The sequence below is a fragment of the Scardinius erythrophthalmus genome (genome assembly GCF_964197995.2).
Source record: "Scardinius erythrophthalmus genome assembly, chromosome: 7".
NCBI lineage: Eukaryota > Metazoa > Chordata > Actinopteri > Cypriniformes > Leuciscidae > Scardinius > Scardinius erythrophthalmus.
In genome coordinates, this window is record NC_138227.1 from 23,656,589 (window position 1) to 23,677,533 (window position 20,945).

The window sequence follows — 20,945 nt, forward strand, 5'->3', positions numbered from 1 at the left end:
ACATTAGGCAAAAACAGTTTTTGCATGCGTTTGTCAATTTTGAGATTTTGGGCTTTTCATAAAGTGTTTTTTCAGACTAGTGGAAAGAAAACTTCCAAAATACACCTTTAACTGTATCTTTTAGAGCACTTTATCTATTTGCGTCTGTAGTAGATTTCAATTACAGTCAGTATCTCCTCGTCAGTAGCACTTACATGCACCAAACTTTACAGTTTTATTCTTATCTATATTTTGAAGGTTTGAAGATTTTTTACAACATTTAATTCCCAAAATAAAATGGTGAAAATCTATTTATTTTTTGGCTGTTGTCAGTGTTTTCTGATTTGTGGAGTGAATCAAAAGTTATCCAGGGATAACGCGATGATGTATTGTGCATGACTCTTTAGCTCCGCCCACGACACGCCTCCAGGAGCTCGGCTGTTTTCGGAAAGATGATGCAATACTACTCAATAGGTACTCAAAATGTACATGAGATTGGCAGAATCTGTGTGTGTTATGTGCCCTTTAAACAAAACTTGTGTGGGGAAATCGTGAAATTCCCAATCGCATGGATTCCTTCACAGAACGTTTAAATTTGGCCGCCCCTTCCGAAGGCAGCTTCCTATGTAGACAGAAATGCAGTTCACTTGGTTTTAGAACATAGGATCAACTTTTGTTACCATGGAGGCATTGACAAACCCAAGTGCTCCAAAATTCATGTATACTATAAATAGATCTCGGAAAAGATCCTTTCTCACATCCGTATGCAGACACGTACACGTACATGCACACAAACTTGCAAGCGTGCTTAGCACAAAGGCTTTTAAAAGTGGGATTGTGCCACTGAAACCTCAAGGATGTGAATGGGAAGCTGGAGTAAACGGCATGTACATTTCTTTATAAGTCCCTGTCATTCCCTGAGGCAGGCAGATCTGTAAGAGATGGGCACGCCGTGGTTTAGGAGGTAAATCCCCTTCCCATCAGAGCCGGCAGATCAATAGCAGCTTTGAGGTGGAGAAGGACAGAGCGGAGACGGCAGGCAGCAATACTAAATAACAACAGCATGACAGTACATAACAGATCATGCCCATGGCCCTGGGCTCTCCAGCCCCTAAGCTTTGCGTGGACAGAGCGTTCAAGCACAATAACTGTAGCTTTCAGTCTACACAGACTTAGGCCCTGTTTACACCTGGTATAGAGATGTGTTTTGGTCGATTAAATAGCAAGTGGACGACGCTAAATGCAGATGTAAACGGGTCAAGGCTCGACAGTGCGAGCATTTAATGCGTATGTGTGCGAACTGTAAAATGCTTTTAGGAGCATGAGTGCGAATAAAACTTAAATAACAAATACATATATATATATATATATATATATATATATATATATATAAAACAAACATCTTATAATTTTAAGAGGTTTTCAATTAATAATAAACTAATCCACTCTTGAAAATGAAGACTCTTATGTTCACTCTTACATCCAACAGAACACCGGGATTGCTTACGAGACATTGTCACTACAGCTGTTTGAGCGCGGAGAAAATGGTGGATAGTGGATAATGCAGGACTGTCAGTCAGCAGCCGTGGGCGGGGCCTGAGCAGTATGATGTCACACTGCTCAGAGAATCAAAATGGCATGTCTAATGAGACTGCTCTGGTTTAATAGGGATTTAAAAAAGAGTGGGCGGATTTTTATCATTGTAGGGTGATTGTGTACTGATTTTGCATAATAGGTGCGCTTTAAATATGTGTAATGCCTCATTTGTTAACATTTGCTAACAAACTAACAGTGATCAATATATTTGTACAGCATTTATTAACCTTTGTTAATGTTAGTTAATAATAATATTCATGTTCATGTTAGTTCACAGTGCATTAACTAACGTTAACAGATACAATGGATTTTGGATGGATTTTTAATAATATATTAGTAAATGATGAGATTTAAAATAACTAAGATTAATATATGCTGTATTTTTCATCCTCAGTTTATGTTATTTAATGTAGTTATACATATATAAATTTTTTATTATTTATCAAAAAGTATACAGAATATTTCTTTTTATTATCAGATTTTTATTTGCATAATATCCGGTGAAGTGAATATAGCATGGAGCCGATGCTCACTAGTTTGTACAGTGTATTTTGGGAATTTTTAAGAGAGTAAATAGTTCTTTGCATTGGAACAACTTGGACAATGGGACAGCCCTAGAAACGGCTGAAACCCTGGGAAGAGGGTTTCCGACTTAACTAGGGAGCAGATTGAGGCATAAAGAGATTGTTTGCTCATGTCAGCTGTTTTCCACATTCTCACTCTTTCGCAGCCTGTCTCGGAGGAAGATTACGAAGCTGTCGCTTTCCTCATACTCCTCGTCTCATTTGTGTTGACAAATGAGCCTCATTTCTCAGAGCTGCTTAAAAACGGCATGAAGGAGAAAACTCGGTGTCCAATCATAATTTCCGATGTGTAATATGCACTGTGTGGCCACATTTTGCTGCAGATGTTTGAAAGAAACCTAATAAAGAGATCCAGAGTGCTGTGGCTGGCAGAGAGCCTTGTACATGAGCTTGAGCTAACATGCAACAGAGCTCATGATGAAGTGACTGCAAGACTTATTAAAGAAGTGGCGCTTCTCATTGGCATATGGGTTTTATTACATGCCAGAGCTTTCTTACTTGGGAGAACATATGAAAGCAAAGTTAATTCTCTTTACCAGCCTACAGATTTAGAGTCTGTTTTCAATGTGTGGGTGTTGTAGTGGAATGAAGTGGAATATGAGTGCATTTTGCTGGTTGTTCCTTACAATTAAACTACTGTATATAGTTTACATTGCACCTGCATCAAGGATTTTTAATACCTCCTATTATGAGATTTAATGCTGTATGTTTTTTTATGATTAGCGTGTGGAGATAGATATCGAATATCTCTATGCTTCCTGCAGTCTGCGCTGCTTAAAAATAATATTTTACCCAAATATTGTTTCTAACCAAATATAGCTTTTCTTTCATCATTTACATACCCTCATGCTGTTTTCATCCTTTATTACTTTCTTCTTTTGTTGTATCAAAAAATAGAGATTGAGCAAAATGTAAAAAAAAAAATTCCATACAATGAAATTAAATGGGCACAGAGCTGTCAATCTCCTAAAATATATATATTTTTAAATCACTGATAAAGCAAATTCCCCATCCATCCATCCATCCATCCATCCATCCATCCATCCATCCATCCATCCATCCATCCATCCATCCATCCATCCATCCATCCATCCATCCATCCATCCATCCATCCATCCATCCATCCATCCATCCATCCATCCATCCATCCATCCATCCATCCATCCATCCATCCATCCATCCATCCATCCATCCATCCATCCATCCATCCATCCATCCATCCATCCATCCATCCATCCATCCATCCATCCATCCATCCATCCATCCATCCATCCATCCATCCATCCATCCATCCATCCATCCATCCATCCATCCATCCAGAAAATGATCATGTGATGATGTTTCCTGACTGGTTTGATGATAAATATAAAGTTCATGAATAGATTCCATGACTGTGACATTAGACAAATGCCGCAGATTCGTATTCGGTGTGATCAATGTCTCAGCATGTTAAATCCGAGTCTAATTACACCACTCACAGGCCTTCAAACGAGTCATTTTCATCAGGTCCACACTCATGACTTAAAGCCTCTTATGACACATTTATCAATGAGGTGGTCTTAGCTAATTCTCTGTTTTTTAAACTCATTATAAATTAATCCTTTGTGAATTATTCAAGAGACCATGCCGTTACATTTTTATGTAGTACTTAGCTATTGTAGATCAAGAAACATACTCCTTCTCGAATCAGGTCTTATCTGTTTAGTAACCATGGTGATTTCAGTTCTCATTTGGAACATTGAACTTGCCAGATCTTAACTTGAGACTTGAGATAGGAAGTTTCTGTAATACGGCCCCAGAAGCATAACTGTACGAACTTGACCTAAAGCCCAGAGAGTTCTGCTCTATAAAAACATTTTTTTTTATAGATTTCAATCTTGTAGCACATTCATAAACTGACATGTGCGCCATGCTAAGCCCTATCTCTTCCCAGGGCAAAAACCCTCCGAATGTTATCGGTTTAGAAAAAAAAAAGGATGATTATTTTCAGGGCTTTTAGATTTATTGAACAGAGATAGTAGATAGAGACAGAATACACTGGATAGAGAGCAGGAATTTGAAACCTGCAGGAACCTGCATCTTCTTTATTGGCACCAAGGTTCAACGCTAACTGAGGAACATATGTGATAATCATAGTGCAATGTTTTTATTCCCTCTTTAAATATTGTGCTCAATATTCTGCATGTCCTTCCTCTGCTTAGAGTTTAGAATGAATACTGTCCATAGATATGCTTGCCTTTGCAACAAAATAATTCTTACCCAGCCTTAAAGGGGGGGTGAAATGCTCATTTTCACTCAATCTCCTGTTAATCTTGAGTACCTATAGAGTAATATTGCATCCTTCATATCTCCAAAAAGTCTTTTGTTTTATTATATTTTTAATTGAAAGATTGACTATACCGAGTCTTTCCGGAAAAAAATGAGCGGGTGGGGGCGGGCCGTGTGGGCGAAGCTTAGCTGTGCTAACGCGCCTAGCTAACAACCCACAGAGACATTTGTTCAACAGTTTTACTCACCGTTCCAACGCACGACCGCGAACCTTTATCATTGTGACTGCTCGATCCTTAAGCATTAGACGATCTGCAAATCCGTCGATCTGGCGTTTGTTTATAAAACAATCATCGTCGAAATGCAGGGAACAAACATTCTTGCACAACTCCGTTTATGCTCAGGAAAACAAACTCCATCCACGGGTGCCTTAACGCTGGGTTCTTTGGGAATCTGTGCAGGTTTGTCTTGCCCTGGCAACCAAAAACACACTTCTTTGGTGACATTGACTTCCCAAAAGCCGGGCAGGGCGCTTTGATGGCGAACTGCTTTCGCTCTCTTGCTCTAGTCTACGAGTGCGCGCGCGCCCGCGATCTTACCGGAGAAGTGCCCTTAGGACCCATATAAGGAAATTCCGCTCTATCTTACGTAAGACAGAGCCATACTCGAAAAAAACTTTCCGAAACTTGTGACAAACCGGAAGGAGTATTTTTGGAACAAAAATACTCCTTCAAACGTACAACTTAGTTTTTGAAACTTTGTCCATGTTTAGCATGGGAATCCAACTCTTTACCAGTGTAAAAAACTCAGTATGCATGAAATAGCATTTCACCCCCCCTTTAATGTCATCACTCTCAATGGGAAAGTGTGGTATGCTGTGCAGGAAGCAAATTAACAGGGATGACATGGTGAGTGTTTTCTCTGTTTGTTGTAGACTTGAAAGAAGTGGTGTTTGTCATCCAGAGCCAGAGGAACTCTTTCCATGTGCAGCAGGCAGAGAAACTCAGAAAAGACCTTCTTCAGCAGACACAAGCTCTTCAAGAGGTATCAATATTTATACTTTTTTTAATTCACATTTTCACTTCGGTTTTTCATGACCATTTGACCTCATGCCTGGCATGTGTTCACATAATTTACTCTCATCAGTTCAACCCAAAGAGAAATTATTTGTGCAATTATGCTCCAATTTTGTCCATGACTCTCTGGACAATTACACCCATCTGTTATGAATTTTTTTGCTAAGCCAGATTTACAAGACCAGTCAAAAGTTTGAACACACCTAATTATTCTTTATATATATATATATATATATATATATATATATGTATATATATATATACATATACACAGTATGTACACGTCCTCCTGAAAATTCTTATTTTAGGAAAGGCGAAAGGGCAAGGACAGATCATGAAGTGACATTTTCTCTAAGTGAAGTGGTGGGATTGACATTTCAAATGTTAAAAGCTTTATTTCAATGAGAGAAACTGTTGGGTTCATCTTCAATATTCCACCCTTGATAGTGTGTTCGATTCATTTCTCAGCATGGCGACCATCCTCTGAGAGTGAAAGTGTAATGCAATCTATTTTTTCCTTCCCTCACATCCTCACCTGATAGTTTACAGCTTTTGTAGACAAACTCTTTCCGACTGCTTGTTCTGAAAATCTGGAGTGGCAAACCGCAATAACCTCCGAGCTCTGCACCAGTTCACTGAGCTGTCACCCTCCGATCCAATCAAAACCAGATTAAGAGACCGCCCTTATCCTGCACTATATCCCTTCTGCTTCCTTTCTTTCATTCTCAGGCTCTTCTTTTTGCAGAACGTCTTAGCCAAAAATTTTAAATGATGTACAGTACAATGGATGTTCGACAGTGTGTTGTATATTCTTTCATCTTTCTCATATCAGATTAGATGCCTTTTAGCAACACTTTGTGAACACAAATGAAGTGGGGAAAAATGCAGTGCAATTTACAGAAAGTGCAAAAGTGTGTGATACCACATAAAAAGTTGCACTTCACTCAGTAGAGTGCTGTCAAACAGGACCTTCGTCTAAGAATTCCTGCTTTTGTGACAAAGTTGAGTTTTTTAAAAACACTCACCCTCAAGCAAACAGCAAATCCATAGATTATTTTAGATATGTCAGTTTTGTTCTCAAATGCAATGTCCATGCAGATATTTTTAGTCAGTGGTGGTTCGGTGATTTATAAAATTCAATGAAACCTACTTCCTTTGTCCTTAGACAAGGACACAAAAACTAATAAACAATGCAATCAAATCCCACTTTAACTTTTTAATTGTAGGGTAGGCAATTTCAGAGAGGAAAGTATAAGAAAGTACCTTTACCTATGAAAGTATAAGATCCCTCCCTTCAGAGCCATGCCTCCTTCAAAACACAACGTGTACAGCAGAGTCTGTAAAGCGTCAAAGACTTTAGATGGCATTAAACTACCTCATGTCTCAAAGCAAATAACATTACAATAGTAATGAATGTAAACAACTTACAGAGCTCTGACTTGTGCCACCTGACTGCTGCAGATTCATTTTGGCGTTGATATTGTTTACTTGGAAACACATAAATCTGAGAACGTCACGGGTTGCCATCTCGTAGTTACGGTTTCTACATTGCATGAATGCAGCATAGGCTCATTGTTTTGGTTCAGGAGGAACTGTAAAAGGCTAACTGTCTGTCTTCAACTCTGCGTAGCCTTACAGAATGCTCTGATGACGTGTGATGTCTGCGCAAGCAGGTGCGTGGTGGGATGGAAATACATACAATGACAGGCTGGTAGAACATCATATCATTGCATTCGGACCGAAAAACATTTTTGTCCTGAGACTTTCACAAAAGATATATGTACATGTTTTAATATTTAGACCACTTCTAGTATTGATTGCTATCAAGATGTGTAGAGAGTTTTAATCAGAAAGTGTTTATAAAATAAAATTGTCTACCCAGCCTTTAAGATCATATTATAAATGAATGAGGAACTAGGCCATGTACATGTTGTCAAGAGTTTGAGTCAATTTTATCCAGATGAACAAAAAAAGGTGTTTAATTGTATTTATTTAGCCTTTTTTATACTGTATATATACGTATTACGTTTTCCTTCAGTGTATTGTTTAATTTATTTTATTGAAAAAATTATTTTATTTAAACTTTAAATTTAAAATGAAGTATACAAATATTATAAAATATTATATTATTAAATGTAATATTTATAAAATATAATCTATTAAATTAAACGTTTTCTTCTTTTTAATAATAAACATTATATTATATATGAATTTGTGTAATTGTATTTTTATATAATTATAATTAATATTTTATGCTTTATTTTTATTTCATTGTATAAACAAACAAACAACAAAACAAAAGTCATTTTTTATCTTATTTTTTGTTCCAAAGAAGAACGTCATTAATAACAGAATTATTATTTGGGGGGGAACTGTCTTTTTAAATAATGGACCCTTTTCGCATTTCCAGGTTTCTCAGAAGCGGAAGTTGTGATAGTTGGGTAAACTTCTATAGCGGTAAATAAGAGAAAACATGAAATATATATTTTTTTTGTGTGTTAAAACGCGTCATTACAGTCTGTGAAAAGGGCCCATACACTAAAGGAGAGCTTATATAGATGAGACTGGATAACATCAGAGATATATGGAACGTCACTGTTCCTCTGAAGGAAGTTACAGCTTACCTTCAGAGTCAGACCTTTGTTGGAAAATAGAGCTTGCTGCTTTATGCATTGCCACAAGATGTCAGCACTAGTCTGAGACATGAGAGAGTTGATTTCTGATGCTTAATCCGTGTTTCAGTGGAGCAATTTGTTTCTCTTTAGTTGGACTCATGAGGCCTAACACATTCGTCACAGAGAAATACTCATGCAACATGCTCTACATGGATGTGCACATCAATTCTCACCCTCTCTGTCGGTCTGTGAACCCTGACAGCTTCAGTATTATTAGTGTAAATTAGACTTCAGATTTATCACTCTTGCCCTGTGTGACTGTACAGTGATCACTTGCTCATTTTAACACCCCAGTGTGCAGCCAGCAATGAATGTTATGTTGTAAAAGCTGTGGGATGTTTGTTCCACCACTGGGGGGCTGAAGCAGCAGAACAGTGGAGGCGTTTACAGCAGAGAACAAATTCAATAAGACCAGCAGTCTGTAAACACTGAGTTATTCATTTCTAAAGGCCTGAGAGGGCACAGAACAGAAGTCTACAAACTATATGGCAGCAACTGATATGAGCTGGACAGTGGTGTATAGTAACAAAGTACAAATACTTCATACAGTACTTAAGTGCAGTTTTTGTATATTTGTACTTGAGTACAAATGATTTTGTTGACTTCTACTTTTACTTGACATATTAAAGAGAAAATTGATACGTTTACCCCAATACATTTGTCCAGACCCTTTCGTGACATTTGCAGCTGCAAATGCAAAAGTGCAAAAAATAACAGAAAGCAATATTTGCAATTCGGTTCCTTTTAAATTTGTCAAACTAGTTCACGAAAAGGTGTGAGCAATTTGTTTCGCAAATCACAAATATAAATTTTGAGAAGCACAAGCACACCAAGCAAATCGCAACGGCTCTCCACTGGTGATCTAAATTGAAGACGCTGTTTATCAAAGTACATATGTTTTAGGCTTAAGTAAACATTTTGAAATTGTGATTATGTGTGATACGATTGTAAATGTATGTGCCATAGGATATATGACCGAACTCTCTCGCAGTTGGTAGTGATGAAAAGCTTAGTAAACATGCCGGACATCTTTGACCGTTGTGCCTCCTTATTTCCAATGTCCTGCATCTTGTGTTTTTAAGACCAAACTCATTGTCTGAACAAATGTATTCATCTTACTGCAGTTTTATCTCTAAAAAGTATTTTGTTGTATTGTTATCACAGTGCATTTGTAGAAGGACACTCTCATTTAATTGTTCAGTTCTTGAGTTAAAAGTGACAGTTTACCCCAAAATTCCATTGTTTACTAATACTAACCCTAATGTATGCATTTATAATATGGAAAATACATATATTTATTTATTTAGTTAGTTAGTTAGTTAGTTAGTTAGTTAGTTAGTTTTGGTCAATACAATGAAAGTCACTGGGTTTTTATATTGTTTTGGACCACTTTCATTATGGAAAGAATGTTTTTTAAAAAATATATCTTTAGTTTTCTGCAGAAGAAATTCATACAGGTTTGGAACAGAGTGAAGGTGAGTAAATTATGATGTTATTTTATATTTATATTTATATTTTTTTTGTGGGTGTGGACGATCCCTTTAATAACTCTTACATCACACAGCATCTCAGTGCCATTATTTATAAAATGTACCTGTACTTTTAATACTTGAGTACTTTTAATACTTGAGTACTTTTAATATCAGTTACTTTAATGCTTTTACTTAAGTGTTTTTTATGAGCAACTTTAACTTATACTCAAGTCAATTTCAAAAACTGTACTTTTATTGAGTATGACAATTGGATACTTTATACAACACTGGACCTGGACTGTTTCCTTTTGTTGATGTCATTTACATTGCTTTGCAGATAATTACAGCCTTAGTTCAATCTTAAATTGTGTATAAATTTTAAAAAATGTGAGTAAAGAGAATATATTTGTCTATTCTCAACTTATAACGCTTCCTGATTCATATAAGTTGTAGTGGAAGGAGTTCTATAATTGCAAAAGACTTGGAAAAGACAACTTGGTTATTCATTACAGACAGTGGGGAAGCTGTAATTAGTTTCATCCATTAGCTTAAATTTGCCCTAATTAATTACACTGATACACACACGAGCACTCTTTAGCAGAGCATTACAATATAATAAGTTTGTCCCAGTCTCTATGGTAATCAGGCTGAATGTGCAGAGAACATTAGATAAATTAACCTGACCTCACAACTGAAATGCATCCTCATAATAAATTGTATTAGTTTGACCTGACTTGCAGCTTTTAAAATATTGTTTATGCTACCTGCTGGCTTGTATATTTTATGACATTAAGTACCCAAATCGTAAAAAAAAAAAATAGCTTAATAGGTATATTGACCATTCTCTTCTGTAGTTATTTTTTTGTTGCTGGTCAAAAACATGATGCTAGCAATCGTATTTAATATATGCAATGTAAGTGTTTTTTTGAAACTATCAGTCAAGTTGTTAGACCAAGCTTAGATGGCCAGTCTTACCAAATTGTTTCATTTAACGTCCATGTTCTCTCAAGGCAATATTCCATCCAAAGCCTGACATTAAAGTAGGTTTAGATTAAAAGACATTTTCCACAAACAAAATGGCACCCTAAGAATAGTGCAAAGGTTGATAATTGAACCGTTAAATCAAAAGGGACCTTTTTTTGGTGATAGAAAGAATCCATTTCTTTACCAATGAGTTAAAATTTGAATTGAAAGGACAAACTAAGGTAATTGAACTCGCTAAATGCAAGCTTTGGTCTCTTTTTGCTTATATGTCTATGACATAGGACAGACAGATCAGACACTTCTAAGAATCAAGTGCTAATTTCTCAGCTTTCTGGTCTCTGGCTGCCTCGTGATTGAGCCAGGGCAATCATCTGTGGTTACATAAGGTAGCAAGGTCACACCGACCCCCATTTTCAACATCTTTAGTCACAGTGTGATCACAAACCCTTTTTTCTGGTCGCATCCTAATGAGCTGTATCAAGACACAATGGGTGTCTCAAAGTTCTCAGTCATTCGTGTGTCTCTTTGGAGATAAGAATAACGTTTTTGTGAGCACATTTGTGAATGTATTAAGGGGTACTGAACTTGAGCACTCCTCATCTGATTCATTGTCACTCCTATAAAAATCACAAATGTGAATTGACTTAGGATAAAAATGTTACTCTTGAAGGGATGTTGCAAACTTTTTTTATTGCATATAGAACACTTTTGTAGCTCAAGGTTATGATTCTTTACAGCCTGATGATATAATTGTCCAATTTCAGCTTTTTCTGCAATTGATTCCTATTATTAGGGACAGAAAGCGTTGTGACTGCAATCTGATTAAAAAAAATATGTACAATAAGGCTCTGTCTTCATTTATGCAATCTTATAAGTGTACTAAAATTCAACAGTTTGGTTGAAATATGGGTGAGGTAAGTACGTGTGGCTAATGTGAAGTGAGCGAGCAATTTTAAGTAGCACATCTTTTTTGTTTTGTTTTTGGTATATTAACTGATGTTGGAGTTTATGAGTCGTGAAACAATAGAAGTAGAATAAATTATTGGGTAATATGCTTTAAATTATTATCAATATCAGATTAATCTCAAGATTTAAGATTCATATTAATATTAATAAGCACCTAAACAGAGTTACGCATCTACAGTAGGAACTACCGGTATATTTAGCAGCCATATCAGAATATACTACACAAGTTTAGTCTCTTAAGGGCTATTTAAACGTATGAATGAAGTCTATCATCTAATCCTCCATAATCATTCTAATTTAATGAGAATAGTCATGTCCAACGCTATGCTGTTCAAAAGTTTGGGGTGAGTCATTTTTTTTCCAAAGTAATTTTTATTCTGCAAGCATGCATTAAATTATTAAAAGTGATTAAAAATTATTAAAAGTGACAGTAAATTAATAAATAATAACAATAATGTTAAATTATTTATATTTCAAATAAATCATTATATTCATCAAATAATCCTGAAAAAAAGTTTTCATGGTTTCCACAAAAAATATTAAGCAGCACAACTCATTTCTACATTGATAATAATAAGAAATGTTTCTTGAGCAGCAAATCAGCATATTAGAATGATTTCTGAAGGATCATGTGACCCTGAAAACTGGAGTAATGATGCTGAAAATTCACTGTAATACATGACATTCTAAAAATATATAACCGTTATTTAAATAATATTTCACAATACTACTGTTTTATGGCTTTTTTTGATCAAATAAATGCAGCCCTGGTGAGGATAAAACACTTTTTTCAAAAACATTAAAATGTGTGTGTCTTAAACTGATCGCTTTTCTGTTCTCTCTTTGAAGTCCATCCATGATTTTGCTGGCTGTTGTCCTGAAAGTAAACTACTGTCTCAAATCAGATAAACTCACTTGATAGCTGGCAGTTCTCGTGGTTTCTTCCCATTTTCTCTTCGTCTGACAGTAGCTGTAATAGAGTGTTTGTCTCTTTCAGAGTCCCCCTGTCATCTTGCTCCTGCACACACTGTCAGACAATGAGGGAGACTGGAGCATTCTCCCACTGCTGCCATAGTAAGTGCTGTAAATACTGACATTACAGACATTCAGCATGGTGAAATCTCAGTGTTAAAGGTTGAAGTGAGCTTTACTTGGGTTATTCCTTAGAGTTAATTCAATGATAGTACTGATTGAATATCAATACAGCTGTGATTTTGCTATAAGCATTAATTATTGATGTTATATTTTAATATTATACAGTATTAGTATAAATATTTCATAAGGAGTTACATTTTACACTCACTTTTGCCAGTTACTTTATGTATTTTTACTCTGCAAAATAAAATGGTTTCAAAAGCCACAGCAGAATCAACTCTTGTGCGTCTCCTGGAAACGCACACTAGTTGTCCCTGAATGAATCAGTACTTTGAATGATTCAATTGAGTAAAAGATTCAGCGACTCACTTGCAAGGACAGTCACTGGCTGCATTCGAAATCGCATATTTGAGTAGGCAAAAGTAATTAACTCAAGTAATGACTTTGAGAGTGCTTAAAAAGTATATGAATGTGTGTAGTATGAATGTAATCCGGACATACAGTACTAGATTCGTCATTTTGTTGTTATCATGTGACCAACCAGCGTCAGTTGTGTTGCTTCAGTGCCATTCATAATCCTCTCCCGTGGCCTCATGGGATAGTAAAGTGTTCATTGTATGCACACTTCAGAATCTCGACGGAAGTAGGTAGTCATCTGGGGACTTTACCCTACTCTTTTATGAGTACTGTGAATTTGGGCAAACTTATTTTGTCACATACTGTTTTTCACCTGCTGTATAGTATGGAAATATGTGATTTCAGATGCAGCCTCTTATTTCATTCCTGACTGAATCAGAACAAATTGTTTGAGTGAATGATTCAGTGACTCACTGGTAAAACAGACACGTTTCCATACTGAATGAATCTGGGTTTTTGAACAAATCTGTTGAACGATTCAGTGACTGATTCATAAGACTCTTGTCGCCACCTACCGTTGTAATAATGTTACTTGCAGAAACAATTAAAAAATCTCCACCACTAATGCACAGACTGATTATGAATGTTTGTTTTCTGTTTGTAATAACTGGTTTGTTTCTATAAAACTTTTGATAATGCAGAATGTTTTTCCCTTCAGCTTGTCGTCACAGTTTGGAAAGAACTCTTCTTGGATCATGTTTCTGGAGGAGGACACCAGAGTGAAACTCCAAAAACTTAATAAAGTCCTCAAAAAATTTGACCGCAGAAAAGTAAGAACTTTTCATAATGTGCTGAATGTGATTTGCACAGGATTCATGTTTAGCACTATACTTGATGTACTCACAGTCCCTATGAGTGAAAATAGGCTGACAGCAGGGCTCCAGACTGCGACCAAATGGTCGCATTTTGCGACCAAAATTTGAGAATGTGCGACTGAATTTTACATCCAGTCGCACATGTGCGACCAGTAATTATTCTTTTTTTTACGTTAAACGTGGAAGGGGCGCGTCAAAGAATCCGGAATGTGTAGCAGGCCAATGAGTGTGAGAAGAATAGGGAATGGCCACTGTAACTGGCTAATGTGTGGAGGGGGAGGGTCCTAGAGATAAGCGAGCGCGCGTAAGTTAAACGTCTGTGGGAAGGAGACGGAGACAAATATCAATGTCACGGACAGACCTATTTTTTTACAGTCTATGGGACAGACACAGTCGGTCGGATGATGATAAAGGCCTGAACCCACTATTTTCGGGAAGACTGGCTACGAAAATTCAGCTGGTTGAGGTACTGTAAGTAAGGTGACGAACTCCATAAGCTGCGAATGTTGCAGTCGCTACCCCAGAACTGCGGGGAAATAGAAGTTTGCAGGCACTTCGCAGTTTAAACACAAAACGCATCTCAGCCTCAAGCAGAGTATTCCGTGACATGTTATTAAATAAAATGAAAAAAACTGCGCTGCGCTGCGCTACTCATTTCTACTTCATAGACCGTTTAATAGTTCGAACCAATAATAGACAGCGCAGAGCTTCTCTCGCCAGTCGCGGGCCGATCGCGATCACGCGAAACAGTTACATCGTGGAGATCCAGTGAAGAAATCCATTGAGTTCGCGACAGAATTAATAACATTGCTGCGAGATCCAGTGAGAAACATTCAGATTTGACGCAGAATTCTCTGTTATAAACCATATATCAGATCAAACAGCGCTGACATGGAAACCAGGAGAAACATGTGCAATGAGCGAACAAGTTATAGAAGGCTTTAGGTCCACAGATCAGCAACATTCATCTTGGATTTAATGTAGTAACACCACTTACTGTAACTATGGTATATCGTGGTTATAACAGTAGCCTACACATCTTTTTCCAGCACTTCAAAACTATAATATCATATTTAAATGTTATTTTTAATGTGTTGACCAAAACATTTTTTGTTCATCCTTTAAAGATTGTCCCTATTTATAAAACTAAAAGTTTCAAGAAGTAGGAAAACTCACACTTATTTAAAAAAAGAAAAGAAAAAAATATTAAATTACTATTGTAAACATAGCTGCAGAGGACGCTTATTGGCTATTTTCACTCCCTAATATCTATTTTGTCGCTCATTTTGCTTTTGAATTATTAAGACATTATGAATGATAATAATTAAAGTTAACTTTATCTATACACCTCAAATTAAGCTCAGTGCTTTGTCATCCCACAGTGCTACCAAATACTTTCTGTAGAACTTAGTGCCGCTGCCCTCAAATGTTAGTCTGGAGCCTGTGATCTTAAAATAAAACTGCACCATACTTTCTGTACGTTAAGGCTATTTATTATCAAAGCATTTGTCAGTAATACAGTTATTTTGGGGGAAAATGTGAATAATTGCATTGTAAGATGATTTAAGGTGCGCCCCTAAATTTTCTGCTTGTGCTCCTAAAATTTTAAGTCAGGGGCTACAGCGCTCCTAATAAAAAAAGTTAGTCTGGAGCCCTGGACAGTGTTTTCTTATGTGTATTCCATCTTGCTGTTCGATGAATACTTATTCCTGTAGATATTCATGTTCATCATGAATTTAAAGGATTAGTTCACCCCAAAATGTCATTTCTGTCATCAACTACATACCCTCATGTTGTTTCAAATCCGTAAGACCTTCGTTCATCTTTGGAACAAAAATTATATTTTTGATGAAATCAAAAGAGCTTGCGAGAATACTTTTTTTGCAAAAAATAAATAAATAATAATAAATCCAAAAATAACAACCTTTTATTTTCTTTGGTGTCAGTCTCTGATGCTGTTTAAATATATGACCAATATATTTTGAATTGGCACCACCCACTTCTATTATGAATGAAACCTTAATGTTTTTTAGACTTTTTAGACAACATTAATTATTTTGAATGCCTTACTCAATAGTAAAAGCACTTAATGCTGAAAGCTGATTTACATCTTGTCATGGAAAAGTGAAAAGATGTATTGTGTATGCACTGAAAGATTCTCCAAGATGCTACTTTATCAATCAATTTTAACAACCCCCTAATAGAAATCTCATTAAATCGCAAAATATATCATAGCCCAGAAGTGATTATTCATGTAATTTGCGGTTGTTATTCTGAAAAAAAAAAAAAAATACATAAACACATATAATATAAATACACACTACCAAGCAAAAACTCAACTACTTCAACCTATTTTTTTCATATATGAGAGTAAAGAAGGGAAAGAATTCAATGAGTGAATCTTTTTCACCTGAAATATGCCACCTGCCATTTTCCACATTATATGTTATACTGTAATATAAAAGTTTTTTACAATTTTCATATTAATGAAATTTGACATTGGAAGCCAGTTACAGCTGCCATACTAAGCAAGTGACTTGTCACAGGTTTCCACTTCATTCAAATCTGTTCACCTGACCCTTTTCAAAATAACACCATGCATAATGTAAACTACATTATGATGAGTCGCTTGTGCAGTGCATTCAACGTGACAATACAAGTAAGAACTTTTCTTGGAATAAATTTGTTACATTTGTTTGCTTTTGTCTTTATTATTATTATCATCATTAACCTATGGCAATATTATGTACAGAGCCGGATTAACTGTAAAAACAAGAATGAAAAGTTAGTTAACAAGTTTGAGACTGTAATGCCCCCCACAGTGGCAGCTGTTAAGGTGTGATTTAGCCTGAGATGACCATCATGGTGTCATTACTCTTTACGTTTTGCCCTCAGGAGTGGTTTCTTGGCAAGGCACTGCATGATGAAGAGTCCACCATCATCCACCATTATGCCTTTTCTGAGAACCCAGTGGCTTTCGAGTACCCAGACTTCTCTGCAGGATGGGCGCTTAGTATCCCTCTTGTTAACAGGTTTGAATGCTGCCCTCAGCTGAACTGACTAACTGTCTCAAAGCAGATCCAGGGATCAAGTCTTCCAGTATGATGTTTTAGATGTTATAGATTAGGTTTAAGTTAAATTCTAAAAACTATTCCATTTTATTATTCATGCTATTTTGCTGAAAGGTTTTTCAAAGCAGGATTCTTTGCATTGTTAAAGTGATTATATCTTAGATTATGTCAGGTAGTTTTATAGATTTATACTATGGTACTGAAAAATTACCATCTTCATATACTATTACATGGTATTACCATTTTGCCATTAGAAATGTTATGTTTGAGAAGGTATTTTCCTTGTAGTTCACTAATTTTACTGTGATTTCACATTTTAGGTTGACAAGCAAAATTGAAGATGAGCCTTTAAAATCAGACTTCACCATAGATCTAAAACATGAGGTAAGAATGTTTAAGGTGTATATTTTGAGATGACTATGGGCTCACTTGACATTATTATGTAAATTTTTTTATCATTTTAATTTTAGATTACATTAAAGTGTCCATTAAGAAACAGTGCACTAAAACAGTGGAAAACCATCACTCTAGAAACAAAACGAATACTGCGAATATTAACGTTTAGCAGACTTTACCTACACTATCGCTCAAAGTCTCTTATGCTGACCAAGGCTGCATTTTTCATTGAAATCAAAATTACAGTAATGTTGTGATATATTATTATAATTTAAACTGTTTTTCTGTTTTATAATATTTTTAAAAAAAGTCATTTATTCCTGTGATTACAAAGCTGAATTTTCAGCATCATTACTCCAGTCTCCAGTGTCACATGATCCTTCATAAATTCTAAAATGCTGCTCAATAAACATTTCTTATTACTATCAATGTTGAAAGTAGTTGTGCTGTGTGATGAATAGAAAGTTCAATAGAAATGTTTTGATCAATATAATGCATCCTTGCTCAATATATAATAAAATGATATCAGAATTTAAATATTAAATATTACAGAAGAAAAACTGGACCTTGTGTGCTAAACTGAAACATGGCACAAAGATTCAGATAATATTCTTTTTAATTATCCTCAGTTTAACTCATACAAATGTTCGGAGTGTCTCTGCGCCCCTCACTACTGCCATAGCAACAGTCTGCAGGCCTCCAAGGCAGACTTTTGATCGGAATTAGCAGATTTGTAGTCATTGTTGTGTCTCAAATTTGAGAGAACAAAGGCCTTGTGATTTCAATGGTTCATTTGTGTCTCCGTTGTCCACCTCTGATTTAGGGCTGTCTGATCATTGGCTATCTTTTTTAATATGGAACTGCCTGACATATACATTTCCTCTTCTCGCATCATTAACTATAGCTAATGGAGATCTATTGAGCTCTCTGATTTCACTGATTCTATTGATTCTTCCTTAAGTTGTTTTTCTCCATCTGATGCACTGGAGGACAAAGTTTCTATGTTAAATTCAGTTCTCTTGACTGGCCTGAACTCGTTTGCTCCTTTAAAAATCACGAACTGTTTCCTTTGTACGTTCTGCTCCCTGGTATAATGATGAACTGCGTGCAATGAAGGCATTTTGTCGTAAAATGGAGCGTAGGTGAGCATATGTCTGGCTTGACTGTTCATAACCATTACTAGAATATAAGGCTGAGATTGCAACTAGGGCTGGGCAAAGGAAATTGGGGAATCTTAATAAGGCAAACCAGGAAAAAGGATTGTAAACAATGACAAAAAAAAAAAATAGAAAATAATAATAATAATCTTTAATACACTTCCCTCAAAACATACTTTTTAGTGTAGCTTTATTGATTGATTTGTTTTACTTTCTAACTATCTTCTTCTAAACTATTTACTTCTTGAATTGTTTTGATAACATGTTTTTATTTTTGTATTGTATATCTGAATGTACTTCACATTTATGAATGCATTTCTTTTATGTTAATGTATTTCTCTTTTATTTAATCATATTTTTGTAAAGTGCTTTGAGTAATAATAGATTAAATTGCATTTAATTCTATTATTACTCTCCTACAGGTGGCGCTATACATCTGGGAGGACGGAAAGGGACCTCGACTGACAGGGGTTCCAGAACTTTGCACGCTGCCAGAGCAAAATCCAAGAGCACAATATTGTGCCACCACTGTCAGCAGCCATTCACCACTGTGTGTAGGTAACCTCCACATCGAGCGCTTAACACACTTGTCACACGCACCTCATCAGCATGTGGAGAAGGCTGACAAGGGAGAAAGTGCAAACCTTCTGGTACGATTTAAGTTGAGACTGGACACTGCTATAAGTGATTCATTTGATTCGTGCTGGATATAAGTTTTGGGTAAAACCGTTTGCGAAATGGGTAAATGAAATGGAGTTTCAGTGTCAGGGTTTGGTTCGTGTACCTTCGTATAATTGTTCTCGTTTTTCTCTTCAAAATGGGAAAACGAAGAAATCGTTAATTTATCTGACCCTTCTCATGAACATAAATAAACTAATCTCATGTGGGGGGGGGGGGTTTCTTCAGATTTTTTTTTTTTTTTTCATCACACTTTGTTTTATATTGCCACACAATAAATAAAACGAAATAATACTCTATAAAACCAAAATGCATAAAGCGCTTGAATATTCGATCTCTACATGGGTGAGAATTAAAGGGTTAGTTCACCCAAAAATGAAAATTCTGTCAGTAATTACTCACCCTCATGTTGTTCCAACCGCGTAAGACCTTCATTCATCTTCGGAACACAAATTAAGATATTTTTGATTAAATCTGAGAGTTGTCTCACTCCTCCATAGGCTTTCAGAGGGACTGAAACTTGCTGGCCCAGAAAAGTTATTAAAGAGATCGTTAATATAGTCCAAGTGACTACAGTGGCTCAATCTTAAGTTTATCAAGCGACGAGAATACTTTTTGTGCGCAAAAACAAACAAAAATAACGACTTTATTCCACTATTCATTTCCTTCTCTCTGGGCCTCTAGTTGGTTCACGTAGTGTTTTTGCGTAGCGCGTCTGTGTTACACGTAGGCTCACAATTGGCCGAAGCTGGTCATGTGTGTGATGTGTGATGACGTGCAACACAGACGCGCAGCGCAAAAACACTTCGAGGCCCAGAGAGAAGGAAATGAATAGTGGAATAAAGTCGTTATTTTTGTTTGTTTTTGCGCACAAAAAGTATTCTCGTCGCTTGATATACTTAGGATTAAGCCACTGTAGTCACTTGGACTATATTAACGATCTCTTTAATAACTTTTCTGGGCCAGCAAGTTTCGGTCCCTCTGAAAGCCTATGGAGGAGTGAGACAACTCTCAGATTTAATCAAAAATATCTTAATTTGTGTTCCGAAGATGAATGAAGGTCTTACGCGGTTGGAACAACATGAGGGTGAGTAATTACTGACAGAATTTTCATTTTTGGGTGAACTAACCCTTTAAATGCCCATTTCCACTGATTGGTCAACCAAAGATCAAACCGTGCTATATCATCAGTTTTGCGCTACAGAAATCAAGCATAACGTTAGTTCTGGCTGTTCGCGTTAGTCAAGCTCACATCAGCTGACTCTCAGCTGATCCACGTCTACCTATAGGAATATGACGCCTATCACTGTATTCATAAATAAGCTCCTTCAGTATTATCAGCAGCTATCGCGTTTCTCAAGAGCTAATTACCCGCCTCCATCCCCAGCTCCTCTTGTCAGTCAGGATTTGGTATGATTTCCCTTTGAATCAGACTCATTTCTCTTATGTTGTACATTAAAACATTGACATTAATGAGATCTGCAATACATTCATGTTGGTTCTGTTCTGTCACCCTAAGGGGGGTTATTGCTGCTGTCCCTGCTCTTATCCATGCTAGACTGCAGAACCATACCGCCAATCCTAACTGTATGCTAATTGTCAATCATCTTTGATGATAGTGGTCCTGACAGAATAATAGTCATCTGCTCTTCAGCTGTACAGATTCTTAAAGCATTTATTGCAACTACACCTTTCCTGAGGTGTTTCACCTCTTTC

At 36.3% G+C, this 20,945-nt stretch overlaps 1 protein-coding gene across 2 annotated transcripts in view; it reads left to right on the top strand.

The window, feature by feature from the left end:
* b3glcta (beta 3-glucosyltransferase a) overlaps positions 1 to 20,945 on the top strand; it is a 95,837-nt gene that overhangs the window by 55,533 nt on the left and 19,359 nt on the right. For both annotated transcript variants that reach the window (XM_081371272.1, XM_081371273.1), the window contains exons 4-9: positions 5,362 to 5,471; positions 12,598 to 12,674; positions 13,771 to 13,882; positions 16,823 to 16,959; positions 17,319 to 17,382; positions 18,974 to 19,105. In XM_081371272.1, the coding sequence (XP_081227398.1) occupies positions 5,362 to 5,471; positions 12,598 to 12,674; positions 13,771 to 13,882; positions 16,823 to 16,959; positions 17,319 to 17,382; positions 18,974 to 19,105 (632 nt within the window). The remainder of the gene's footprint in view (positions 1 to 5,361; positions 5,472 to 12,597; positions 12,675 to 13,770; positions 13,883 to 16,822; positions 16,960 to 17,318; positions 17,383 to 18,973; positions 19,106 to 20,945) is intronic.